Genomic DNA, 21,227 nt, shown 5'->3' on the forward strand with positions numbered 1-21,227 from the left:
ACAAGTGTTCCACAACACACGGACACACACGATAGAGTTGGCGGTAATTGGTTTGGGACAAAGTATTCGCAGTCTTTTCTGTTGTTTTTATTAAGTATATGTTATATAATGTATATGGCGTATCTTAAAATAATTGAGCCATATTGGTTTGTGTTTAGATCTATTTTTTAGCAATATGTCGTGAAATCCTGACAGCTAGAAATCATCAAGGAGCAGCTACAGAACCCGACCAGCGCAGCAGAACTATCCAATGTGTCAGGTGTCCTCTGGAAGAACTTCGTCAGGTAGAGACAAACATATCTGTGGATACAGATTTTAATGAGAAATTGGTAGAGTAACATTTTGCATGTCGGGACCTTATGATACTATAATGTATATGTCTTCTTTCATGACTACTACTATTGAGGCTTGCCACTGATGGTTTTTAATTTATATTTGACCCTTTAGTTTAGTATTCCAACATGACTACTGAGCTTTACAAAAATGTAGAAGGTTGTAAGAAAATAATTTACTGACACTATCGTAATTTATCATACTTAATTGTTTTGGGGTTTGCCTCTTTTTCAATTTTGTCTTTCAGGTCACCTATTATGGCCTTCTTGGTGGGTTGACCGTTAAAGAAACCTTATGGAGAGTGCTTGGCAAGATGGTGCCAAACTCACTGGCAAAGACAATCAATTGGAGGGGTGTGAATGTAATAACAGGCTTTGAGTTCCTCGCTTTAAAAGATGTTGTTTTGAGTAAGTATTTATTGGTTTCTTTCATTCTGTATCTTTAACACTTACTGGTCTGTCAGTACATCAATAAATAACATTATTTAAATATAATTAAGATTATTTCGATGCATTTTACACGATTCAGAACTGCTCCACAGCATTGAGTATTGTAGTAAGTGTCACCAACATTCCAGTTTTCAACATGTCGGAGCTCTAAATCGGGTATTTAGATATCAAACTTGTACAAGGTTCTTCATAGTTAACATGTAATTATATTCACATGGCAGACACTACACTATGCGCTGAATGTATTACATTATACGTTTCCTTAACTCCTTTTGATCCTTTTACGGTCTATTTTGATGTAAAGCAAACAGTATAGCACTTTCATGGAATTGACTTGACTAGTTTTTTATGAACATGGCCAGTGATTGTTGTACCTCTTCCTTTTAAAGAATCAGTCCGTCGCAATTCTGTAACTGCACAGAGTGCTTCATGAAGCAATGGAGAAACAGAGCACTTCATGAAGCCATGTCTCCAGCTGTCATCTGACAGAGAAGAGAACGGCCAAGCGACCCCTGAATCAAAGTCTTAGTAGGTGTGCTTTTGTGGTACATTCTCAGCTGCCTTAGAAGCTCACTTCCAAAATACCGCCTCGAAAGAATGCCCTTTGACCTGTTGGAGGGGGGGTCTGTTCCTGTGTCCGGAGCATGTGTTAGAGGCCTTTGTGTGACGACAGCTGTTATGTCCAAATCTTGTTATATGATACTCCTTCCTGTGACTGGAAGGTACGTGTTTAGATTGGGGGCCCCTGGGTAACGGTCTCCAGTTTTCGGCCTATATAACTTAGCTGCCTTGCATGATCCAGTCAGACCTTCCGATTGACTGCGAAGTCTCCAGGGGCTGACTAGTCGCTCGTTATGACCTGTGATTCCTGTAATAAACTCTATCATACAGGAAAGAACAGTGTCCGCGGAAGATTCCTTCAAACATCATTCTTCAACATCACTGCCACTTGAAAGATACGACACTTTCAATACTCAACACATTCTCACTCCAATGTGTCAATCACCAGTCAGTGCTACTAAGCTTCAAACAATGACTGTACGTTCCCCTCTATCTGTTTTGGATGTGTTAGGGGCTCATTACATACACGCATACGTGTCTTATACAGAAAAAGAAATGTCCACCTCGACAAGGAGGTAAGGTTTCGGTAACAAAAACACTTATTTACTGTTGGTTTAGGAAAAGAGATCTGAGTCTGTGACTTACGACTAGGGTTGCAAAGGGGCGGAAAGTTTCCACGGGAATTTTGTCTCGGGAATTTGGGGATTTTTTTTTTTCAAAAGCATATAACAGGGAACTTAAATGTAGTTGAGAACAAGACTATGCACGCATAGCTCAGCTGGACCCTGAATGCAGCTGATTGGGAACATTGTCTGACAGAAACATAAAACGTTCCGTTGTCATCAGTGTGAACGTTTCAGCCCTATGCCTGGCAAGTGTGAGAGCGCCGAGTTGCGTAGAGGCCAAGAGCGGTATTGCAGACAGATAGAGATTTCAATTATAGCTTGCAACATATTGAAAAAAATAACTGAACTAGTTAATTTTTTGGAGCTGTGAACTTAGTTCAACATTTTGAATTATGAACTATGAACTGAACTAGTTAATGTAGAAAGTGAACTTTCCCAACACTGTTTGTCATACCTAGCATATTGATTACCAAGTTTATTTGTAGACAGTAGACTAACTTTTTACAGCAGTGAGGAGGGCGTTGATGAGGTCCAGGAAGAAAGCATTTAGACCTGAAAGGATTCAGGGAAAAACCCTAAAAAAAAATGTGGGTTGGGGGGGTGATGATCATAGGGAATACACCTTTTTTTATTCAACGTTCATGTTTTTGTTGTTTGATGAAAGAATAAAGTTCTACTCACAAAATGTCAAAAAAAGTCAAAAATGTCATTTAAAAAAAAGTTGTATTATAAATGTTTGCATGCATGTCTGCTTATGACAAGGTAAATACAGTTAAATTACCCCAACATTTCCAGTTTATTCCCGTTAATATTTTTAGTATCGATACTTTATTAAAATAGCGCGCGATCAGAGTGCACTCACTGCTCCACTCCTTTAAGGCTGCCCAGCGCTTTGGCTGCAAGGTATGGGGTCAGATCAGTCTCAATAATTGCAAATGCACACAGAGAGACTTACAAATGCAAACAACGATTTACAAATGCGCATAGAACAATTTACAAATATGTTTGATTTACAAATACACACGGAAGGACTCACAAATGCACGCAGAACGACGTGTCTGTGTTTATGTATTTGTCAATCACACTGCATTTGTTTGTGGATTCTTCACGTGTGTACGGATTTATGCGACTCCCCTGCCCTGGCTAGATCCACAAATGCGTTTTTTCAACATAGACCTAGCTGTAGCCAATCAGATGTCGCCCTCATTTTCAGCCAATCACATGAGCGCATCTCCCCCTCCCCTCTCCACGGGGCTGCCAGCGTTACAGTTGCACAATTTGCAGAGGGATACACAATTAATGTACACCCCACCCCCATTGTTGTAAGTCATTGAAAGTTCGGTATAATCTTGTAAATCTTGTAAATCTTGTAGAAAATCTTGGCGCGGCACGAATGACGCGAATAGAGCGAAGCGAAAAGTTCACCCGCAGTCATTCAGACGTCGTCGGTGAAAGTCACCGAGCTGTGATGTTATGTATAAATATATATATATATGATATTAATGTTATGAACCCAAACACGAGGGCGTTAGATGTTCCGACGTTTATGGGATGTCCACAACAAGTATAAAGCAGAAATAGTGGATGACGGAAGTTATAACTGTTTCCACGGAGTAAAGCCACAGAGATAAGCCACGCCCCCTCAAAGGCACAAATAAAGCGAATGACGCTCATGTGATTGGTTGAAAATGAGGGCGACATCTGATTGGCTACAGATAGGTCTGTTTTAAAAAAAATGCATTTGCGAATCTAGCCATGGCAGGGGAGTCTCATAAATCCGCACACAATTGTGAAGAATCCACAAACAAATGCAGTATATACCGCATATATCGTATATACTTACGATACGATACCAGAATTCGATACGATACCACAAATACGATACGATACTGGTATATTTATCTATAATAGTAATAAATAAAACTGTATGGTTCCCTTTTTACCAGCGTGTTCCTTCCCAGCTTTTTCAACACTTAACAAATGGGATTAACATTATTATTAGCCTACAGCAAGATATTAATGATCTTTTTATTTTACAAAAAGTCGCAAAAAGCTCCTGCAAGTGACGCCATGTTGTCTCCCCAGCGGTCACTGAGTGAGAGCGCACTGCCTGTTAGTGTGTGAGCGCTGTGCAGTCCCGCCGCCTTGCAGTCAACGCGCTGGGCAGCATTAAAGAATTGGAGCAGTGAGTGCGCTCTGATCGCGCGCTATTTTAATAAAGTATTGATACTAAAAATATGCAAAACCGTATCGTTTTGAACGTACTGGTACCGCGGTACCTTTTTAGTATCGGTACACCGTGCAACCCTAGTCAAGGACTTTTATTTTATTTTAGGAAAGCCCACTGACACACAGAGACCCGTCTGCAAAACTTGTTTCAAAGCTCAGACCAAGGGACAAGTCAAACATGGCAAAGCACTTTTCAGACAGACACCCCGAACTTTTCAAAGAGTTCAAAGAAAGACATGTAATCAAATGTGATTATAAACATGATGCACACCTTAAGCTCACCCACATACAGCCTAACACTGTAGCCTTAGCCTAGTTTAACGACCAGCCTATGTGATCATGAGGTCACAATGCACACATGTACTAAATGAAACACAATTGATGCAAAATGGCTACATGCTGGTGGAGCCTGAGGGTGGATCTTGAGCTAATTATTTTTAATTTTAGTTAAGGAAAAACAATTATTCCATGAATTAAGATAAAATATGAACTCTACAATTGCTCATACTTATGGAAGGAACTATGTCATCTGGTCTTTCATCTGGCCTACATAGCCGTGTATAATCAACGCTATGATGGCACCATGTAGTTTCCATTAATATCTTGCTGTAGGCTAATACTAATGTTAATCCCATTTGTTAAGTGTTGAAAAAGCTGGGCAGGAACAAGCTGGTAAAAAGGAAACCATACAGATGTTTTATTTATTACTATTATAGATAAATATACCAGTATCGTATTTTGGTATCGTATCGAATTCTGGTATCGTATCCTAAGTATCGGGTATCGTGATATTTATGGCAGGTATCGTATCGAAGTTAGAATTTGGTACCGTGACAACCCTACTAACAACTTAGTTGTTTACACTACATCAGCAGTATTGACGGTGTCCGACATTATATACCGACACGATATTCGATACATAAGGAGTGAGAATAATTAAAAATACATTTGAATATGAGGTGTACCTTTCTTTATTTGGCTAATGGTTTTCACTTTTCTTGAAATACATTTATAATAATAATAATACATTTATTTATAAAGCACCTTTAAAAACAGAGTTTACAAAGTGCTCTACATATAAGCAAGGTAAAAACATAACATCAATACAAGTAAACATTTCAGAAAATACATGAGGCAATGAACACAATAGAGGAATAGAAAATTACATATACAAAATAAAGCAGAACATACAAACTAAAATAGGGGAAACAAGGGGAAACTGCATAAAAGGACGACATCACTTAAAAGCAGTTCTATAAAAATGGGTTTTAAGAAGTGATTTAAAAGAAGCTACTGATTCTGCTAGTCTTATCCCCTCAGGTAGGTCGTTATAAAGTCGAGGGGCTCTGATGGCAAAAGCACGGTCACCTTTTGATTTAAGCCTTGACTTTGGAACGGCCAGAAGGGCCCCACCGGAGGATCTAAGGCTGCAAGCTTCCATCCATCCATCCATTTTCAATACCGCTTATCCTCATTAGGGTCGCGGGGGCGCTGGAGCCTATCCCAGCTGACATAGGGCGATTTAATCATAAATTATAATTTATGTGATAAATTATAATTTATCACATTATAATTCTTATTATTACTAAACAATGTGAGCTTCATGATTAATTGAGTCAGTAAAATAAGTATTTTGTGTCATGATGATGAATATATTCAACCCAATTCTGGAGCGTCATTCATCCAGTCTCAGCCGAGTGGCAAACCGGACCCGGGCCAACGCGTTTCTTCTTGTGTGCCGGGTTTGGGCCAATAATGGCCCCGTTTATTTTCGATTATGGCCCAGTGACGGCAGTGTCGGACGCCGTAATCGGTCCAGTGTATTCAGCCCGATTCTGGGGCGTAATTCATGCCGAGTCTCAGCCGATTCGCAAACCGGACCCGGGCCAACATGTTTCTTCCGGCGCGCCGAGTTTGTGCCGGATCTGGGCCAGGTCATTTTGGCTACCTGGGCCATGGGAACTCACTCTCCGGTGACTAACTGCAAATTCACTATAGTGGGGAAAATAACAGTTCTGTTTTTCACCACATTGGGCCTCACCAGGGTTGCTGGCGAACCCATGTCTACCATTGCAGAGCATGTCCCGCCAATAGTCAATGGTGCATACCAACAGTGACAATGTATATTATACGATGTATATTACGTATGATTCATTGTTGTAGCCTGGAGCCAGAGTGTAGTAGTCCGGTCCACAGGAGCACTGCATGCCCTCAGGAAGGTACCTATGTGAAGTTTAAGAAAAACATTAAAGCATACATTTATTCAATTAAATTCATTTAATCTTGTATATCCTGTACACATAGGACATCCTCTGCCCTCTATTCAGTTTTATTAACAGATATTTACCCTCTGCATCTACAGTATCGAGACAATCTGTGTTACATAAAGGGGGTCGGGACAGAGTGCCAGGGGGACTTGTCCGTGGTGGTATGGGGGCAGTGTCAGACCAGGTGGCCTGTCTTGTCCATCAGAGTGGCAGCCCTCACAAGTTGGGTTATCTCTCCCACCCAGGCAAGCCCATGTCCATTTCAGTCTCACAAGCAGCTCTCACCTTCGGTGATTTTTCAACCCCTTCAACCCAAGGTGCCAGCACACAGCATCTCTCTTTCCATAGCTGACTCCAAAGCCTCCTGGAGCGACCCAGGGTGAGCCAGTAGTGTCTGGATGTGCTGGTCGGCTGGTAGCAGGGCCTAGAGGAAATGGTCCTTAGCTAGCTCACTCTGGATGGAAGGGGGCGTGTAGGTGCGGTGAACTAGACCCTTGTTGTCATTAGCGAGCTCCCTCAGCTGCTCCCCTAGCCGTCGCTGTCTGCTGCACAGTTAAGAGCGGAGCAGGCTAGTGGCAGAGCATTGTCCAAATCGTTGCTTCAGACCCTCAATTAGTGCATCATAATCACTCCTACCCCCAGAACTCAGCAGCAGCAGGCTGATAAAGCAAGGCACACCACTCACTGGAGAGCTTTTACTTTAGGGGATCATTTACTGGCCTGGGTTAGCAGTTCAAATTGTGCATGAAAAGCTTTCCAGTTAGATTATCTGAGCTTTCTCCGCGTGGCTCAACATGTTTGGTCATGTCCAATTTTACGGCCGCAGTCATTCCTTAAATGCCGCTACATCCACCACCGGTGTGGCCCATGCCTGCCTCGGCAGCCATCCTCGCGGTAATTTCCTTTACCCGCTCCGCTCTCTTTGCTTCGTCGTCCGAAAGGCTTCGGCTGTGCCATCCCATCCTTGTCCATCAGTTTCTTCATCCCGCTTAAGCTTGAGAAGTTTTCACTTCTGACACCAAATGTAGCGTCCCTTGGTAAGGAAAAGCTACAAGACGTTTTCGACTACTCTTAAAAGGATAGAGTAGTATTAGATTAATTTGGAATGTTCAATTTGTGTTAGATCTAACAAAGATTTTCTTGTACATTCAAAGTTTCACTGTAAACATAAAATCTCACTTCAAAACATTTCACAAATCTTGGTCACTGACTGATGAAGTGCATTCACCGATCTGATAAAATTACTTGAACCCTAAACTAACTTGAAGTGCCCTGAAACTGTGTAGCTCAGTCCAAACAATCAGTGCATGCTTTAAATGCATGAATAACTGCAGCGGTAGCTCTTCTGCTAATACAAAAATAAAAGAATACAAATAATACCAGTTAACTCTGACAATACATTTGGTCCATTATTAAAGATGAATGATGAAGTATATCTCAATGTACTCACTACATTATATCTTTGTGTTAGCTCAAGTGGACATGTGGCGGACACCAATCCCATACAGCACTAACGTTACACAATGAAAATAAAAATGACTTTCGTTACAATGCACACACATTAAATGTTCTGTAATATGAACGATAACATAATGTATACATGTAGGATGGTCTAAGATGCTAAACGTTATAATCCTTGTAGTCCTCTCATGAACGCTCAGCACATATTGATAAAATCTATAAACATCTGACATTATTAATCTACTTCTTTTGATCGTTTTGTACAGCAATAACATTTAGAACATATTTACTCACACGGAAAACAACTCACAACTATGGAAGCCCATTTACACAACTGTAAGAACACAATTAGGATCCTGTAAGTCATAATTATGAGATACTATCTCATAATTATGACTTAGCCTCTCATAATTATGAGATACTATCTCATAATTTCGATTTACTATCTCATAATTATGACTTAGCATCTCATTATTATGACTTACTATCTCATTATGATTTACAGGATCCTAATTTATTTTCTCACAGTGGTGGAAATGGGCTTCCATAACCTCCACAAGTTCGTCACTCGAAAAGAAGGATTTCACTTCCTGCTTCCTCTTCACTTCTAGCTTTCTCTGGAGTCACACTACAGCGCCCTCTGGTGGCTTTTGTGGCGACATCATTTTTCCCACGAGGTTACGTCTGGAACTACTTCTTCCTGTAAACACATTAACACTTAGAACATAACAGGTTAACATTACATTTCACTCATTCTGTTACAGTATTTTAAAGTCATTCTTTAACTTTAATAAAGGATTGGACTACTTCTACCACCACTGCTGTTAAATGCATACAAATAACGCAAAAACACAGGCAGACTAGCCTACTTAACTGTAAAGCTTGAGTATTTCAAAACTAAAGTGCTGTACAGGACATATTTACACCTCAAAATAATATCATGTTACATTCTTACACCGTGGACACAGCTACAGGGAGCAATTCAGGGTTAAGTGTCTTGCTCAAGGACACATCGACTAGGGCGGAGATTGAACCGCCAACCCCCTGATTGAAAGACAGACCTGCTAACGCGGTTCACACAAAAAAAATCCAAAATTAGTTTCCCCAACACCTGATTGTTAGTAAAATGCCCCCATAGTTGAAGAATAAATCATTTTTTGCGTACAATCCTAATAAACGTACATTCTCTCGCACCAATATTGTTCACCCTTCAAATAGAAGTCTGTAATTCTGAAGACTTCTTTCACTCTCATGTTGTCAGACGACCTCCTCTATGCTGTTGTCAGGACTGTGGTGCTCTCCAAGGTGCAGGTACGACCACTGGTAGCAACAACAATGTTTCCTGTTTGCAGTTCACGTATTGTGAGTGCATCTGACAGAAGCTTTACATTTGTTGTTTTCAGAGCCTTGGATGCCAAGATACAATAATTGTTTCGCAAAGATTATATTCATTAATCTCGTCTTGAGTATTTTCACACTAACTGCACTTTGGTCCTCACTGCATTCTCACACATGTGGTTTGGTTTACTGTCCTATGTTTTATACTATAATCCAGGCGACAGCACTGAATTATAGACAGCACCAGCTCCTGCATGATCTTCAGTGAACAGGAGGCTTCACATGAGTCTGTCGACAACAATCTAGAGGCAAGGGAGAAATTATCACATATCTTTGTCAACAGACAACATTTTATAATTTTATATTATCAAAGAAGTGTAATAATTAGTAGTTGTAGTGGTCAATAGTTGCAGATGTAATAGTAATTTACATTATTTGCAGTATAAGTAGGTTGATTTCTATAATCTCTATGAAATGACTTTGAAGATATTTTTGTGACTAAATTAATATAAACATGATAACTTAAAATTCAAGCATCATCTGCTCAGTCTGTAATCAAATTCCTATGTGCAACATACTTGGCGAACAAATTATTCAGATTCTCTGATCTAGTTTGCTTGGATCAATAGATGTTTAGTTCATCATGGGTCATCATCCTTACTAGAAATATATATATATATATATATATATATATATATATATATATATATATATATATATATATATATATATATGAATGAAGACATCTTTTTGTAAGGTAGAAACGTCACTGCCATTAGCGCTTCCCTAAAGTCAATTATCAATCAGTCTTGAGCTGTCCACTTCCTCACAATCCTCCTATAATCTAATTTTGCCAATTTGAGGATAACCCGAGGTAGGTATAAAACAGCCCCACAAGCAGCATAAGCTGTGGAAGTAGGCTTACACCTCTTGTGACAGGGTGACTTTGCACACTTCGCTACTGTCCATCGTTTGAAGCTCAAGCAGAAAAGGCAACTGAAGATGGTTTGGGACGGCGGGATCGAGCCCAATGGCACAGAGGGCAAGAACTTCTACATCCCCATGTCCAACAGGACTGGGGTTGTTAGAAGTCCCTTTGAATACGAACAGTATTATATGGTTGATCCCATGATCTACAAGCTTCTAGCTTTCTACATGTTTTTCCTGATCTGCACTGGAACTCCGATCAACGCTCTGACGTTGTTGGTCACAGCTCAGAACAAGAAGCTCCGGCAACCTCTCAACTTCATCCTGGTCAACCTGGCTGTGGCTGGACTGATCATGTGCGCCTTTGGATTCACCATCACCATCACATCTGCTATCAACGGCTACTTCATTCTTGGAGCCACTGCTTGCGCTGTTGAGGGATTCATGGCCACACTAGGAGGTAAGACAGGCAAATCAAAAAGTTTCTTATTCAGTGTGTCTTTAATGTATTTGAAAAAAAGAATAAAGAAATTGCTTCATATGAATTAATTTAACGTTTCTCTCTACAGGTGAAGTTGCTCTCTGGTCCCTGGTAGTCCTTGCTGTTGAAAGATACATCGTAGTCTGCAAACCCATGGGAAGCTTCAAGTTCTCTGGTACTCATGCAGGAGCTGGAGTCCTTTTCACCTGGATCATGGCTATGGCATGTGCTGCTCCTCCTCTCTTTGGCTGGTCCAGGTAATTAGCACATCCTTTTAAAACATTTTAGTTTAATAGGAATTTCTATTCTTATTTATTCTACAAAGATGTATTTATTTTTAAACCTCTCAAACACGCCATTCAGATTGTCTTGATACTGTAGATGCAGAGGGTAAATATATGTTAATAAAACTGAATAGAGGGCAGAGGATGTCATATGTGTACAGATTGGAAAGCCCTCTGAGGCAAATTTGGGATTTTAGGCAATACAAAATGAAATGAATTGAATTGAATAAATGTGTGCTTTAATGTTTTTCTTAAACTTCACATAGGTACCTTCCTGAGGGCATGCAGTGCTCCTGTGGACCGGACTACTACACTCTGGCTCCAGGCTACAACAATGAATCATACGTAATATACATGTTTGTTGTCCACTTCTTCACTCCTGTCTTCATCATTTTCTTTACTTACGGAAGCCTTGTGCTGACAGTCAAAGCTGTAAGTGAAGTTATTTTTCAATTATTTTCAGTTATTTTCTTTGTTGATAACATTGACATTCAGATAAAAAAGGTCCACTACTGATAAACTGATCTTTTATTTGATCAAACACTTCAGGCCGCAGCCCAGCAGCAGGAGTCCGAGTCTACCCAGAAGGCTGAGAGGGAAGTGACACGCATGTGCATCTTGATGGTCTTTGGCTTCCTAGTAGCCTGGGTGCCATATGCCAGTTTTGCCGGTTGGATCTTCATGAACAAGGGAGCGGCCTTCACAGCCATGACAGCAGCTATCCCTGCCTTCTTTGCAAAGAGCTCAGCCCTGTATAACCCTGTTATCTATGTGCTGTTGAACAAACAGGTTGACTCAATATAATGTCTATTTTCTAGTAACTACATGTTCTTGTTCGTTCAATCTTGAAAACGTGAACTTGTTTCTCAAGTTGCTGTCTTTGCTCTCATTTCCAGTTCCGTAACTGCATGCTGAGCACTATTGGAATGGGCGGCATGGTGGACGATGAGACCTCAGTCTCTGCCAGCAAGACAGAAGTGTCCTCTGTCTCTTAATCACGATGACATCCTCAAATCATTGGACATTTTTCTTGCTGATCCCTTCCAGATTTTTAAAAAGATCCAGTGAAAAGAAAGTCTTAAACTTTTGCCAAATGGATTTATGGATTTGATGAACAGACTCTGGACCTAACACGATGAGGAATTAAATCTGTTAATATGTATAAATTAACAAATGTAATGAAATGAATTTGCTCAGGAGGTTTTCTTGCGCAGCATTCATGTGTCTGTGTGCGCGCAAGAGCATATGAGTGAGTGAGTGAGTGCGTGAGAGAGAATGAATTGTGACTCACTGTGCAGGACTTGATGACACACAGAACATCTCAACTGTCAGCTAAACTTTCTGAAATGTTTCTGCTATGCTGATTGTGTCACACGTGTGGTATTTTATTGTAATTATGTGTTTTACTGGGCTACCAGTGGCAACATTTTCACGTATAATATGAAAAGAAAAAAAATATAAAGAATTGACTAGATAATAAATGCATGCATGAAAAGAAATGTACTCCTGTATTCATTTCATTTCTGAACTATCTTTAAATCTGCAGATTGGATTACCTGCTGTTTAAGCCAAAGTATAAATTCAAAGATTTGAGAGAATATTGTTAAGGTTAATTACCAGAATTTGTTTATTTTAGTGAGAAAGAGATAAGTCTAATCTGACAAACAATATTTATTATTGTGGTAGTCCCTGTATTTCAAGTCAAGTAAGTTAAATATCTATTGCCCCAAAACAAAAAAGTCAGTCTCAAAGGCATTATAAATATGTACAAGATACAATATATCCTTGAATTGGAGTAAAACTAAAAAGCCATTGACAAGAAAAAAGGAAGAACAGCTGATGGATGGTTTCCCTTTTCATCTGCAGAAGTCATATTCCTTTTGGTATATTCCTAAATGTAAAATATTGCACGTTCAGTGTCACCTCATAGTGTAAGTATATGTGCTTACAAGGCATCCCCGTTGCAGTCTGTCTTCCCACGCTGATGCCTCATTGGGATCTTTTGCAAATCCTCTGAAAGAGTAATAAGAACAGAGGGCGTTCTAGAAACTGTTGCTCATCCACTTACTTGTGTTAGATTTGCATTTATTGCTTTGGAGTAACTACTTTGAGTAACATGAACGCAAGTTTAAAGCGACAGAGATTTACTGAGCTATGGGAACGACAGATGGCAGGCTTTTTCACTATGTGAGAGCTTAGTGGTCGAACACTTAGATACAAACTTAAGTGTTTTAAGCTCTTATAGCGCAATGGAAAAAGCAAATTTAAAAAAGTAATGCATTTCTTACATGTTTTAAGTGGCATTAAAATTCATTTCATAGTCATTTAGATAAGTCACTAGATTCACAAGACACTGAATGATTAGATCTTCTCAAGTAATCTTACTTGTGGAAAATTCCCACAGGTCTACAGTTGGAATCAGTATGTCTGGGTGAAGGTCTGATTTGTACATTTCTTTCAAAGCTGAGTACAGGATCCTCTGACAATATATAACAGTTAGATGAACACACTTCTAGATATCTGTTGTCCTGGGGCATTATGACATGCAGTTTTACTATTTGTTTTTAGCTTACAGTCTCTATCTGTGATTTAAGTTAATTGAGATGAGTCGTGAAATGAGCAATGACACATGTCTAACTAAAAGAGTTATACCTGAAAGATACCTTGTGTGATTACCTTGAAAATACCTGTTTCAAGTACCATGTATTTTGAAAGTGGTAGATTACACATAGTTTCTGCTCTAGTTGTGTAAACTATGGCACATGTGCTAAATTAAGCAAACACAAGCTTATTGGATGTTTTTAAATCCTTTTAAACAAGCTGAATCCTCCTTTGGAGAGGTTTCAGATGATAAGACTGGCAGATGATGCCCCCTGCAGGTGTCTGCAAATACTTTTTATCCGTATATGCTCCACACTGTGCTCCATTTATAAATAAAAGCTGTAGATGCTTCATGCTCTGCTGGTGGGAAATACAGACCAAACCAAGGATAAATGTTACACACCAGTGTGTAACATGTTGCAGCTCACAGGGGATTAATTACATATAAATACACCTTTGTTCCATCTCAGATAGGCCATTTATTTCATGATGTATGTAGCCCTTTATTTCCTGCTGATAATCTGACCCTAATTGTCATGCTGTTGCACATGCACTGTAATTTTCTTGAAAGATCCTGCTTTGGACACCTGCATGTGCTTAGTGTCTCTGTCAGGGGGCTGAGGCAAGGTCGGCTCTCTTTGTTCTAATTACTCGGATCAGAAAGGAGAAGCTGCATACAGAGGTTTTAATAACCAACTTGGGGATGTACTGGATATATTTCCAGACTAATGTTCACTGTGAGAGGCCTGGAAGAAGACACTGGCTCTGCTGGGTGAGCCACAGATAAACTTCTACAAGAAGCTTTATTGATGAGATCATGTATGCGCTTGCTAATCTTTTCATATTAATAATAATGTAATTGTTGTCAATATTCTTCATTTGGTTATTGGGCACTCAATAACAATAATCATTTAAAAAAGAAAGTCAAATTATAACTTTATTTGCAAATGTAAGTTTTCAATACAAGATAAAGAAATAGACACAATTGTTTGCTTCCAAACAGCAGCAGCAGCAGCAGCAAAAAAAAAAAAGAATAAACAAACAGGCAAGTCAACACAATTTTACTTTTATATCCTTAAATCTCAAATTTGCCTCCCTCAGAAAACTTTACAATCTGTCCATCAAAAAAAGAAGCGATAAAATACTCATGACTAAATTGAATTTCATGTGTACAATTGCTGAACAGTTTATTCACAATCAGCATCACATCTCTTTCCATCTGAAATGTTTGGAATTGTAACCTACTAACTTTTAATGTAAATAATTCATTTGTTCAATAAAAATGTAAATTATAGAAAAAAAAACATCCTTACAGGTGCTAAACTTGATATTTATTCTCCATGTTGCTCGGAATTACATAGAAAAACATTTAATTGATGTTTTATGAACTCTTGAATTGAATAACTTTTCTACTTTACTGATGAGATTAAATTACTGTAAGCAAACCCAACTATTTGTTATCAACACATTTTAAACTCTGCTGGTTGTACGATAGTTGGAGCGGCAAGAGGTTTGGGGCATTAGAATAAAACAGACAACCTGAGGGATTATCCCAGCCTTTGCAATCAAGACAAGCCTGATAGTGTAAAACATGCTGTAATCCATACAAGTTAATACTCATTACTGATCTCTTTATAGGTTAACCACATTTTTTCCAATATTTCCTCAATTTTTAAGTCTCCTTTGCTCTGTTCATTTGTCCATGCAAATGAAGAGGCTGACAACATATACACAACCTATATGAATAAATATGGCAACACCAGCTATACAGAGGATACACTCACTTTGATCGCGGTTGCTGAAAAACAGATAATTCTTCAGCTTTGACACATAAAATGTGAATATACATGTATTTAAATCCATCCATCCATCCATTTTCAATACCGCTTATCCTCATTAGGGTCGCGGGGGCGCTGGAGCCTATCCCAGCTGACATAGGGCGAAGGCAGGGGACACCCTGGACAGGCCGCCAGTCCATCGAGGGCACATGTAGGGACATACAACCATTCACTCTCACATTCACACCTATGGGCAATTTAGAGATCAATTAACCTGCAGCATGTCTTTGGACTGTGGGAGGAAGCCGGAGAGCCCGGAGAGAACCCACGCTGCCACGGGGAGAACATGCAAACTCCACACAGAAGGACCGCTCCGACCGGGAATTGAACCCGCGGCCCTCTTGCTGTGAGGCGACAGTGCTAGCCACTACACCACCGTGCAGCCCTTAAATATTTAAATCGAAATACATAATTATTAAATAATAATATGTCAAGGCTCCACTGAAGCAATACTTATTTTCCACTCTAAAGCAATATTTATTAAAAAGAATGGACTAACAAAGACACTGGAGTGCCACATTGATCATAATTCATCATTAAAGACAAAGTAAATATATGTTGCTATCAAAGACTCGAGCACCTTTGTTAGACATATTTCCAAACTAACACTGATACTGCACATTTTCGATGTAAAGGTAAGAAATTAAGACGTGTGACTAAACAGCTGCAACTGAAATGAGTTAAATATAAAGTCCTATAACGCCATGCTCAAAACAATTACATCACTGGGCATTTATTTATTGAAATTATATTTTAATGGCTATTTGGGGATTTGGAGTTAAAAATAATAAAACAATCCAAAGGTGGTCAGGATGAAGGAAATCACACTGTGACAGAGACATACTATTGAGCTACAACATGATTAGCTTGTAAAATCATCAATACATAATTCATAATAATTAATAAAGTAGTTAATAGAACTAAGTTACACCACTATAGAGCATTTCCTGCAGACCAGACCGAGTGCTACCACAACATTGCATCACTTGAGTAAATCTTATATTTTTAGTTAATGAATACTTGTAAATAATTTGTATTACACTATACCTACATAATATACCTACATAGTGTTGACACAAATATGACATATGTTGTATAATGTTGTCTAAACTCTCACAGTTATCTTTAAGCTCTATTTTATTTTGTAACCACAATGTCACTGTTACTATATTATGTCAATAGTGCATTGTTCATCAAGTATAATTAATATATTTAAAAACGGGCTTGTAATCCTTGCGTCCTTATGATGATTTATGTCCTCATCAATGAATGGGAAATACTTTTTGATGGCAACAATATCACAACATATTATTATGATTTTTCTTTTTTTTATTGTCCTAATTGCATTGACCACTCAGTTTGAGTGTGAGGTGATTTATTGCAGAGCAAAAAGCCCACAGCTATGCCTGCTTATTGACAAAGCTCAGCTTGAAAATAAATACACACAAACAAACAAAACAAAGCATTAAGTTATTAAGACTTCAAATTTCTTCATTTCAAAAGTTATAATATAAATATTACATCACATGAACACCATATTTGCCCAATATTTACCACCAGTGTTTTAATGTTATCTTAAGGTAATAATCATGTCCCCATCTCGTTCACCATGTACAGCACGATACTAAGAGCTAAATCACATCTCGTTGACAAATATCGTCGGTCCTTGAGAAGCCACTTCATTCTCTCTCTCATAAATTACCGGTTTGCCAAGATATGCGTGCGGTAAGCTTAAGCTTACTTGAGCCTGGTTGAAGCTACTTTGTCTGCTGACCTGCTGATTGAAACTGTTTTGTCTGTAGAGTTGTGGACCAAAACCCTCCTCCGGCTGCTCGAGGCTGCTCCCACTGTACAGTCGCTGTCGCATTTCACTAGTGCGTTTCCCCGAAGCACTCCTGATTGGATATCTCTGACCGGTCTTGTACCAACCCGTCTCTTTGAAGACAAACCAAATATTTCCAACCCAGAGGACGACGTTTACAAAACCAAACACCTGGAGAGAGAAGACAGAACAGGAGTGAATGGCTTCTTTTTTTTAAGAACATTTTTTTTAATGCTTTATTTATTGACCTATCACCAACCGCAGATGTATTAAGTTGTGACCAGAGAGGCTCCTGGGTGGCCATACATTTGTTCTCCTGGGCTCTGCAGGCCGAGATGAGCAGAAGGACCTGTGTTGGGTTTGTGGCTGTCTTGATATCAGAAAGAGTTTTGGCCCAACAGCAACTGCTAACCAGCCACATGAAGGAGAAGATGATTGTAACAAGAAAATCCTGCTCAGGACAAAAGAGTAGAAAGGAAACAAAGAATTGTTTGGTTTCATGCAAACAAAAACATAAACACAGTACATTGGATCTTGGATTCAGGTGTGGACATTAAAGGAATGTTTGTTTAAGGTATAAACTCACTGACCACAAGCGGGCCTCTGTTGTTTCTCAAGTACTTATTTTGGTAGAAGACATAGACGATGGTTGCCAGGAGAGAGTACAGGAAAGCAAAAACTCCCACAGTCAGGAAAAACTGAGCAGATGAGGAAAAGTTGCCATCAAGAAAAATAACCTCTTTCCTTTTTGCCTCACACAAGGGAGCCTTGAAATGAACTTCTTGTAATCTACAAGACAGAAAGATGAGGTTTAGAGCTAATGGATAAAAACAGGGTGTTATTAAAAGCTGGCATGCAAGGATCTTCAGTCTGTAGTAAAAACGTCAGTTTTTGGAAACACATGCACACAAACACATGATTCTAGTCCTGCAATATAGATTTTTGCCTCCCAAGGACTCAAAACCTTAGAAGAACTGAAGTACAATACAATTCTATTTTAGGTAATTTCAGTTACTAGTCCATGTATACATGAGCGTGGATACCACTAAACTAAGACACAGTAAATCAGCTTACTCTAATTGGACGAATAATTAACAGTTTAGCTTGGCCATCACTGACTCTGAGGGATACAGTTTAGGTTAGATTGACCACACACTGCAGAGCTCAGACACACAACACCATTCATCATCCAGATGTTATGGCGGTTAGATGCTCTTCAGGATATTAATTAAGTGGAAGACATTATGTTAAACAATGGGTCTTCACGTTTTTTTTGTCAATTTATTATCATCTTATTTTGGCTTGACTTTTTCTATGGAGTTGAGGATTTCCTTTGTGCACTGAAATTAAATGATAATCTATTATAACTATGTAGCTATAAATGAATACTTTCTTCACTCAAAATAGTAGCAAGTATGATTAATAGACTCACTCTTTTTTCTCAGCATAAAGTCCCTGATATGCAGGTCTGCAGGAGTCAAAATGAAACTGGGACAAAGAAAGATGCCAGAGCCAAAGTTCTGTCCCAGGTCAAAACTAGATTGACAGGACTTCAGACACAGTTTGGTCGAATGATGGACTGAAACATGTTTGATTAATTGGGCCGGCTTCCTGCTCAGCTGTATGGCTTCCTGTTTTTAAGCTTTAAGAGACAGCTCTTCTCTGATGAGCCTGACAACATGATGATTATCTTATTATGCCAAAATCATTATGTGGGGTGTCCAATAAAATCTTCACTCTTTATCATTTAGTCTGTTAATTCACATTTTGAAATTAAATAAATCTAAAAATGTTCATCAATTGAACAAGATTAAATGATAGAAAATGTCATTAAAACACAGTTTCTTCACAAATGAATGTTTGTTCTTTGTATATTCCCAAGTTAAGTACCTTATGAGATCAAAGGATGTAAGCAAAGGAGTGCACAAACATGTACTTTACCTGAAAGGATATCCAAAATCAATGTTGATGCTGAGGTTACTCCTCCTGTCGGCACAGTCCACTTTAACCTGGAGGTGACCATAGTATCCTCCACATGTTGCAAAAGCACAGATGGCAAAAATCTAGAAGAAAAGAAATTCACAAAAGGTTGAGGACATTTTTATAATTCATACAGTTGATTGATCCAGTATCAGGTCTGCATAATGTATACACATCAATAAATTACTGTACTGTTTATTAAGATCTATAATTGCTTTGAAAACAAACCCTGAATAATTTAAAGGTTGGAAGACAACTAACGGAGCTGCTTACTGTGTGCTGGAGGGTGGCCACAGCAGTACAGTACTGATTAAATCTGAGGATGTGAGTCATTTTATCTTTATAGTTCTTATGCAGAATATATGCTTTAAGAATGAGATATTTACTCTGTGTTCACTATTCTGAATAGATTTTTCTTTTCTTTTAGGTATGTGGCAAATTTCGCAGCGGCACTGAGTCGAAACCTGACAGACATTTCAACAATCAGCAAGTCAAAACATCAAGATCCAATGTGATATTGTAATTCATACAATGTGTTATGCTGTGTATAGAAGCAGAAATCACTAGTAGCAAAATGTAGAACAAGATTTGAGAAATTAAACTTACCGGAGCAAATATAACCATACACATTTAAAAATCACAGTTTTCCTGTCCAACTCCACACAGTGTAGACAGCTTTTGTCATCAGGGTTGAAACGCTACTGATAGACGTGGAAAAAGAGAGCTGCTGTTCCAGCGGAGGGGAGGGCTGACAGGAGACATCTTCCCCAGGGAGGAGTCTGTACCTCTAAGTTCACACACACACTGCAAATAGACTGTAAATGCAATGATGAATGTGTGTGAACAGGCTTTTGTTGTTTTTATAGTAAGACAATTAGGACATTGTTTTTTTCATAATAAGGCTTCAGCAGCATTTTGTCACTGCAATGAAAACTATGTATCTCCAAATGTTGTGGTTTCGAATCTTTGAGATAAACAGATGGCTTCAATACATCCTCATACTTCTTAATTTATATAATAAAATATTGAATTATCAAAAAAATGCATGGTCAAACAGGCCTGTTTCCCAGAACCGCAACGATTTCAGCACAATAACTATACCACTATATTTACTATAAGCGGCCGAAAAGAACTGATCTTAAAATATAATTTTTAAACTTGTGTTTTTGTCTCACTTGTCATCCTAATAATACTAATAATAAGAAGAAGATTGTTTTTTTTCTGCCTATGTTCATCTTTGCTGGGTTGCTGGTTTGTGGCAGAATGTCAGTTGGAAAATACGATTATTATAATAAAATGTTTTGAGTGAATTCATTTCTTTTTTAATTCATGTACAGTTTTGTGGGTGTATGATAATGTGAGGTAATTATTTTATTTGAATATACGTTACACCAAGCAATTTCCTCCCCAAATCCTGTGTTGCTATGGTAACTGAAGTGTGTTCCAAACTGTTCATTTATGTTCCTCCACAAAAGAATTTGACTTTTTTCAACATTATACCAACCTTTGTCAGCCCCTTTAACTTAATATATTAACAAGGGTTCATTTAAAATCACTTTACATGTCTTTCCCATAAATGAAATCCTCAAGAAAACATGATTAACAACTATCTGGCTGACATACAAAAAGGCTCTGAACTGGTCCCCTTATGTACATTAGCTGCAACAGTAGACACAAAACATACCTGAGACATATTTATCAGACCAAGATCCAATGAATAATCAGATTTAAGTGTTCGAAGTGTTTCACAACTTGTGTTGTTATTTGATACAAAGTAATCAAGGACATAGATTTAGAATCAGGAAAACAGTTTTGGGTCCCATCAATTCTTGGGCCAGCCCCGCAACAAGCATAATCATAGTATTACAAACAATACAGCTAATATTTGTAATAAATCAACATGTAATTTTGTGACTGAAATAGAAATGAACTAATGATCAATATGAAAAAATAGAATAACAATTTTACTTTATTGTAACTATCGTGGATACTTTAATTACATTTTCTTTTCTAATGATCCATTGATGATC

At 38.5% G+C, this 21,227-nt stretch overlaps 2 protein-coding genes across 2 annotated transcripts; one reads left to right on the top strand and one right to left on the bottom strand.

Annotated features, from left to right (window-relative positions):
- Window positions 1–10,266: 10,266 nt before the first annotated feature.
- On the top strand, window positions 10,267–12,212 carry LOC117730528 (green-sensitive opsin-like). The gene is made up of 5 exons (XM_034532274.1): window positions 10,267–10,651; window positions 10,761–10,929; window positions 11,223–11,388; window positions 11,506–11,745; window positions 11,853–12,212. The coding sequence occupies exons 1-5, from the start codon at window positions 10,267–10,269 to the stop codon at window positions 11,949–11,951; spliced, it is 1,059 nt and encodes a 352-aa protein (XP_034388165.1). The 3' UTR covers window positions 11,952–12,212.
- Window positions 12,213–17,031: 4,819 nt separating this feature from the next.
- Window positions 17,032–19,880, bottom strand: synpr (synaptoporin). The gene is made up of 5 exons (XM_034532282.1): window positions 19,804–19,880; window positions 19,159–19,280; window positions 17,808–18,006; window positions 17,477–17,668; window positions 17,032–17,388 (listed from the first exon to the last, which is right to left on the bottom strand). Exons 1-5 carry the CDS (start codon window positions 19,825–19,827, stop codon window positions 17,032–17,034), a joined length of 894 nt encoding a protein of 297 aa, XP_034388173.1. The 5' UTR covers window positions 19,828–19,880.
- Between the last annotated feature and the right edge of the window lie 1,347 nt (window positions 19,881–21,227).

This window comes from Cyclopterus lumpus, chromosome 5 (assembly GCF_009769545.1).
Source record: "Cyclopterus lumpus isolate fCycLum1 chromosome 5, fCycLum1.pri, whole genome shotgun sequence".
Lineage (NCBI taxonomy): Eukaryota > Metazoa > Chordata > Actinopteri > Perciformes > Cyclopteridae > Cyclopterus > Cyclopterus lumpus.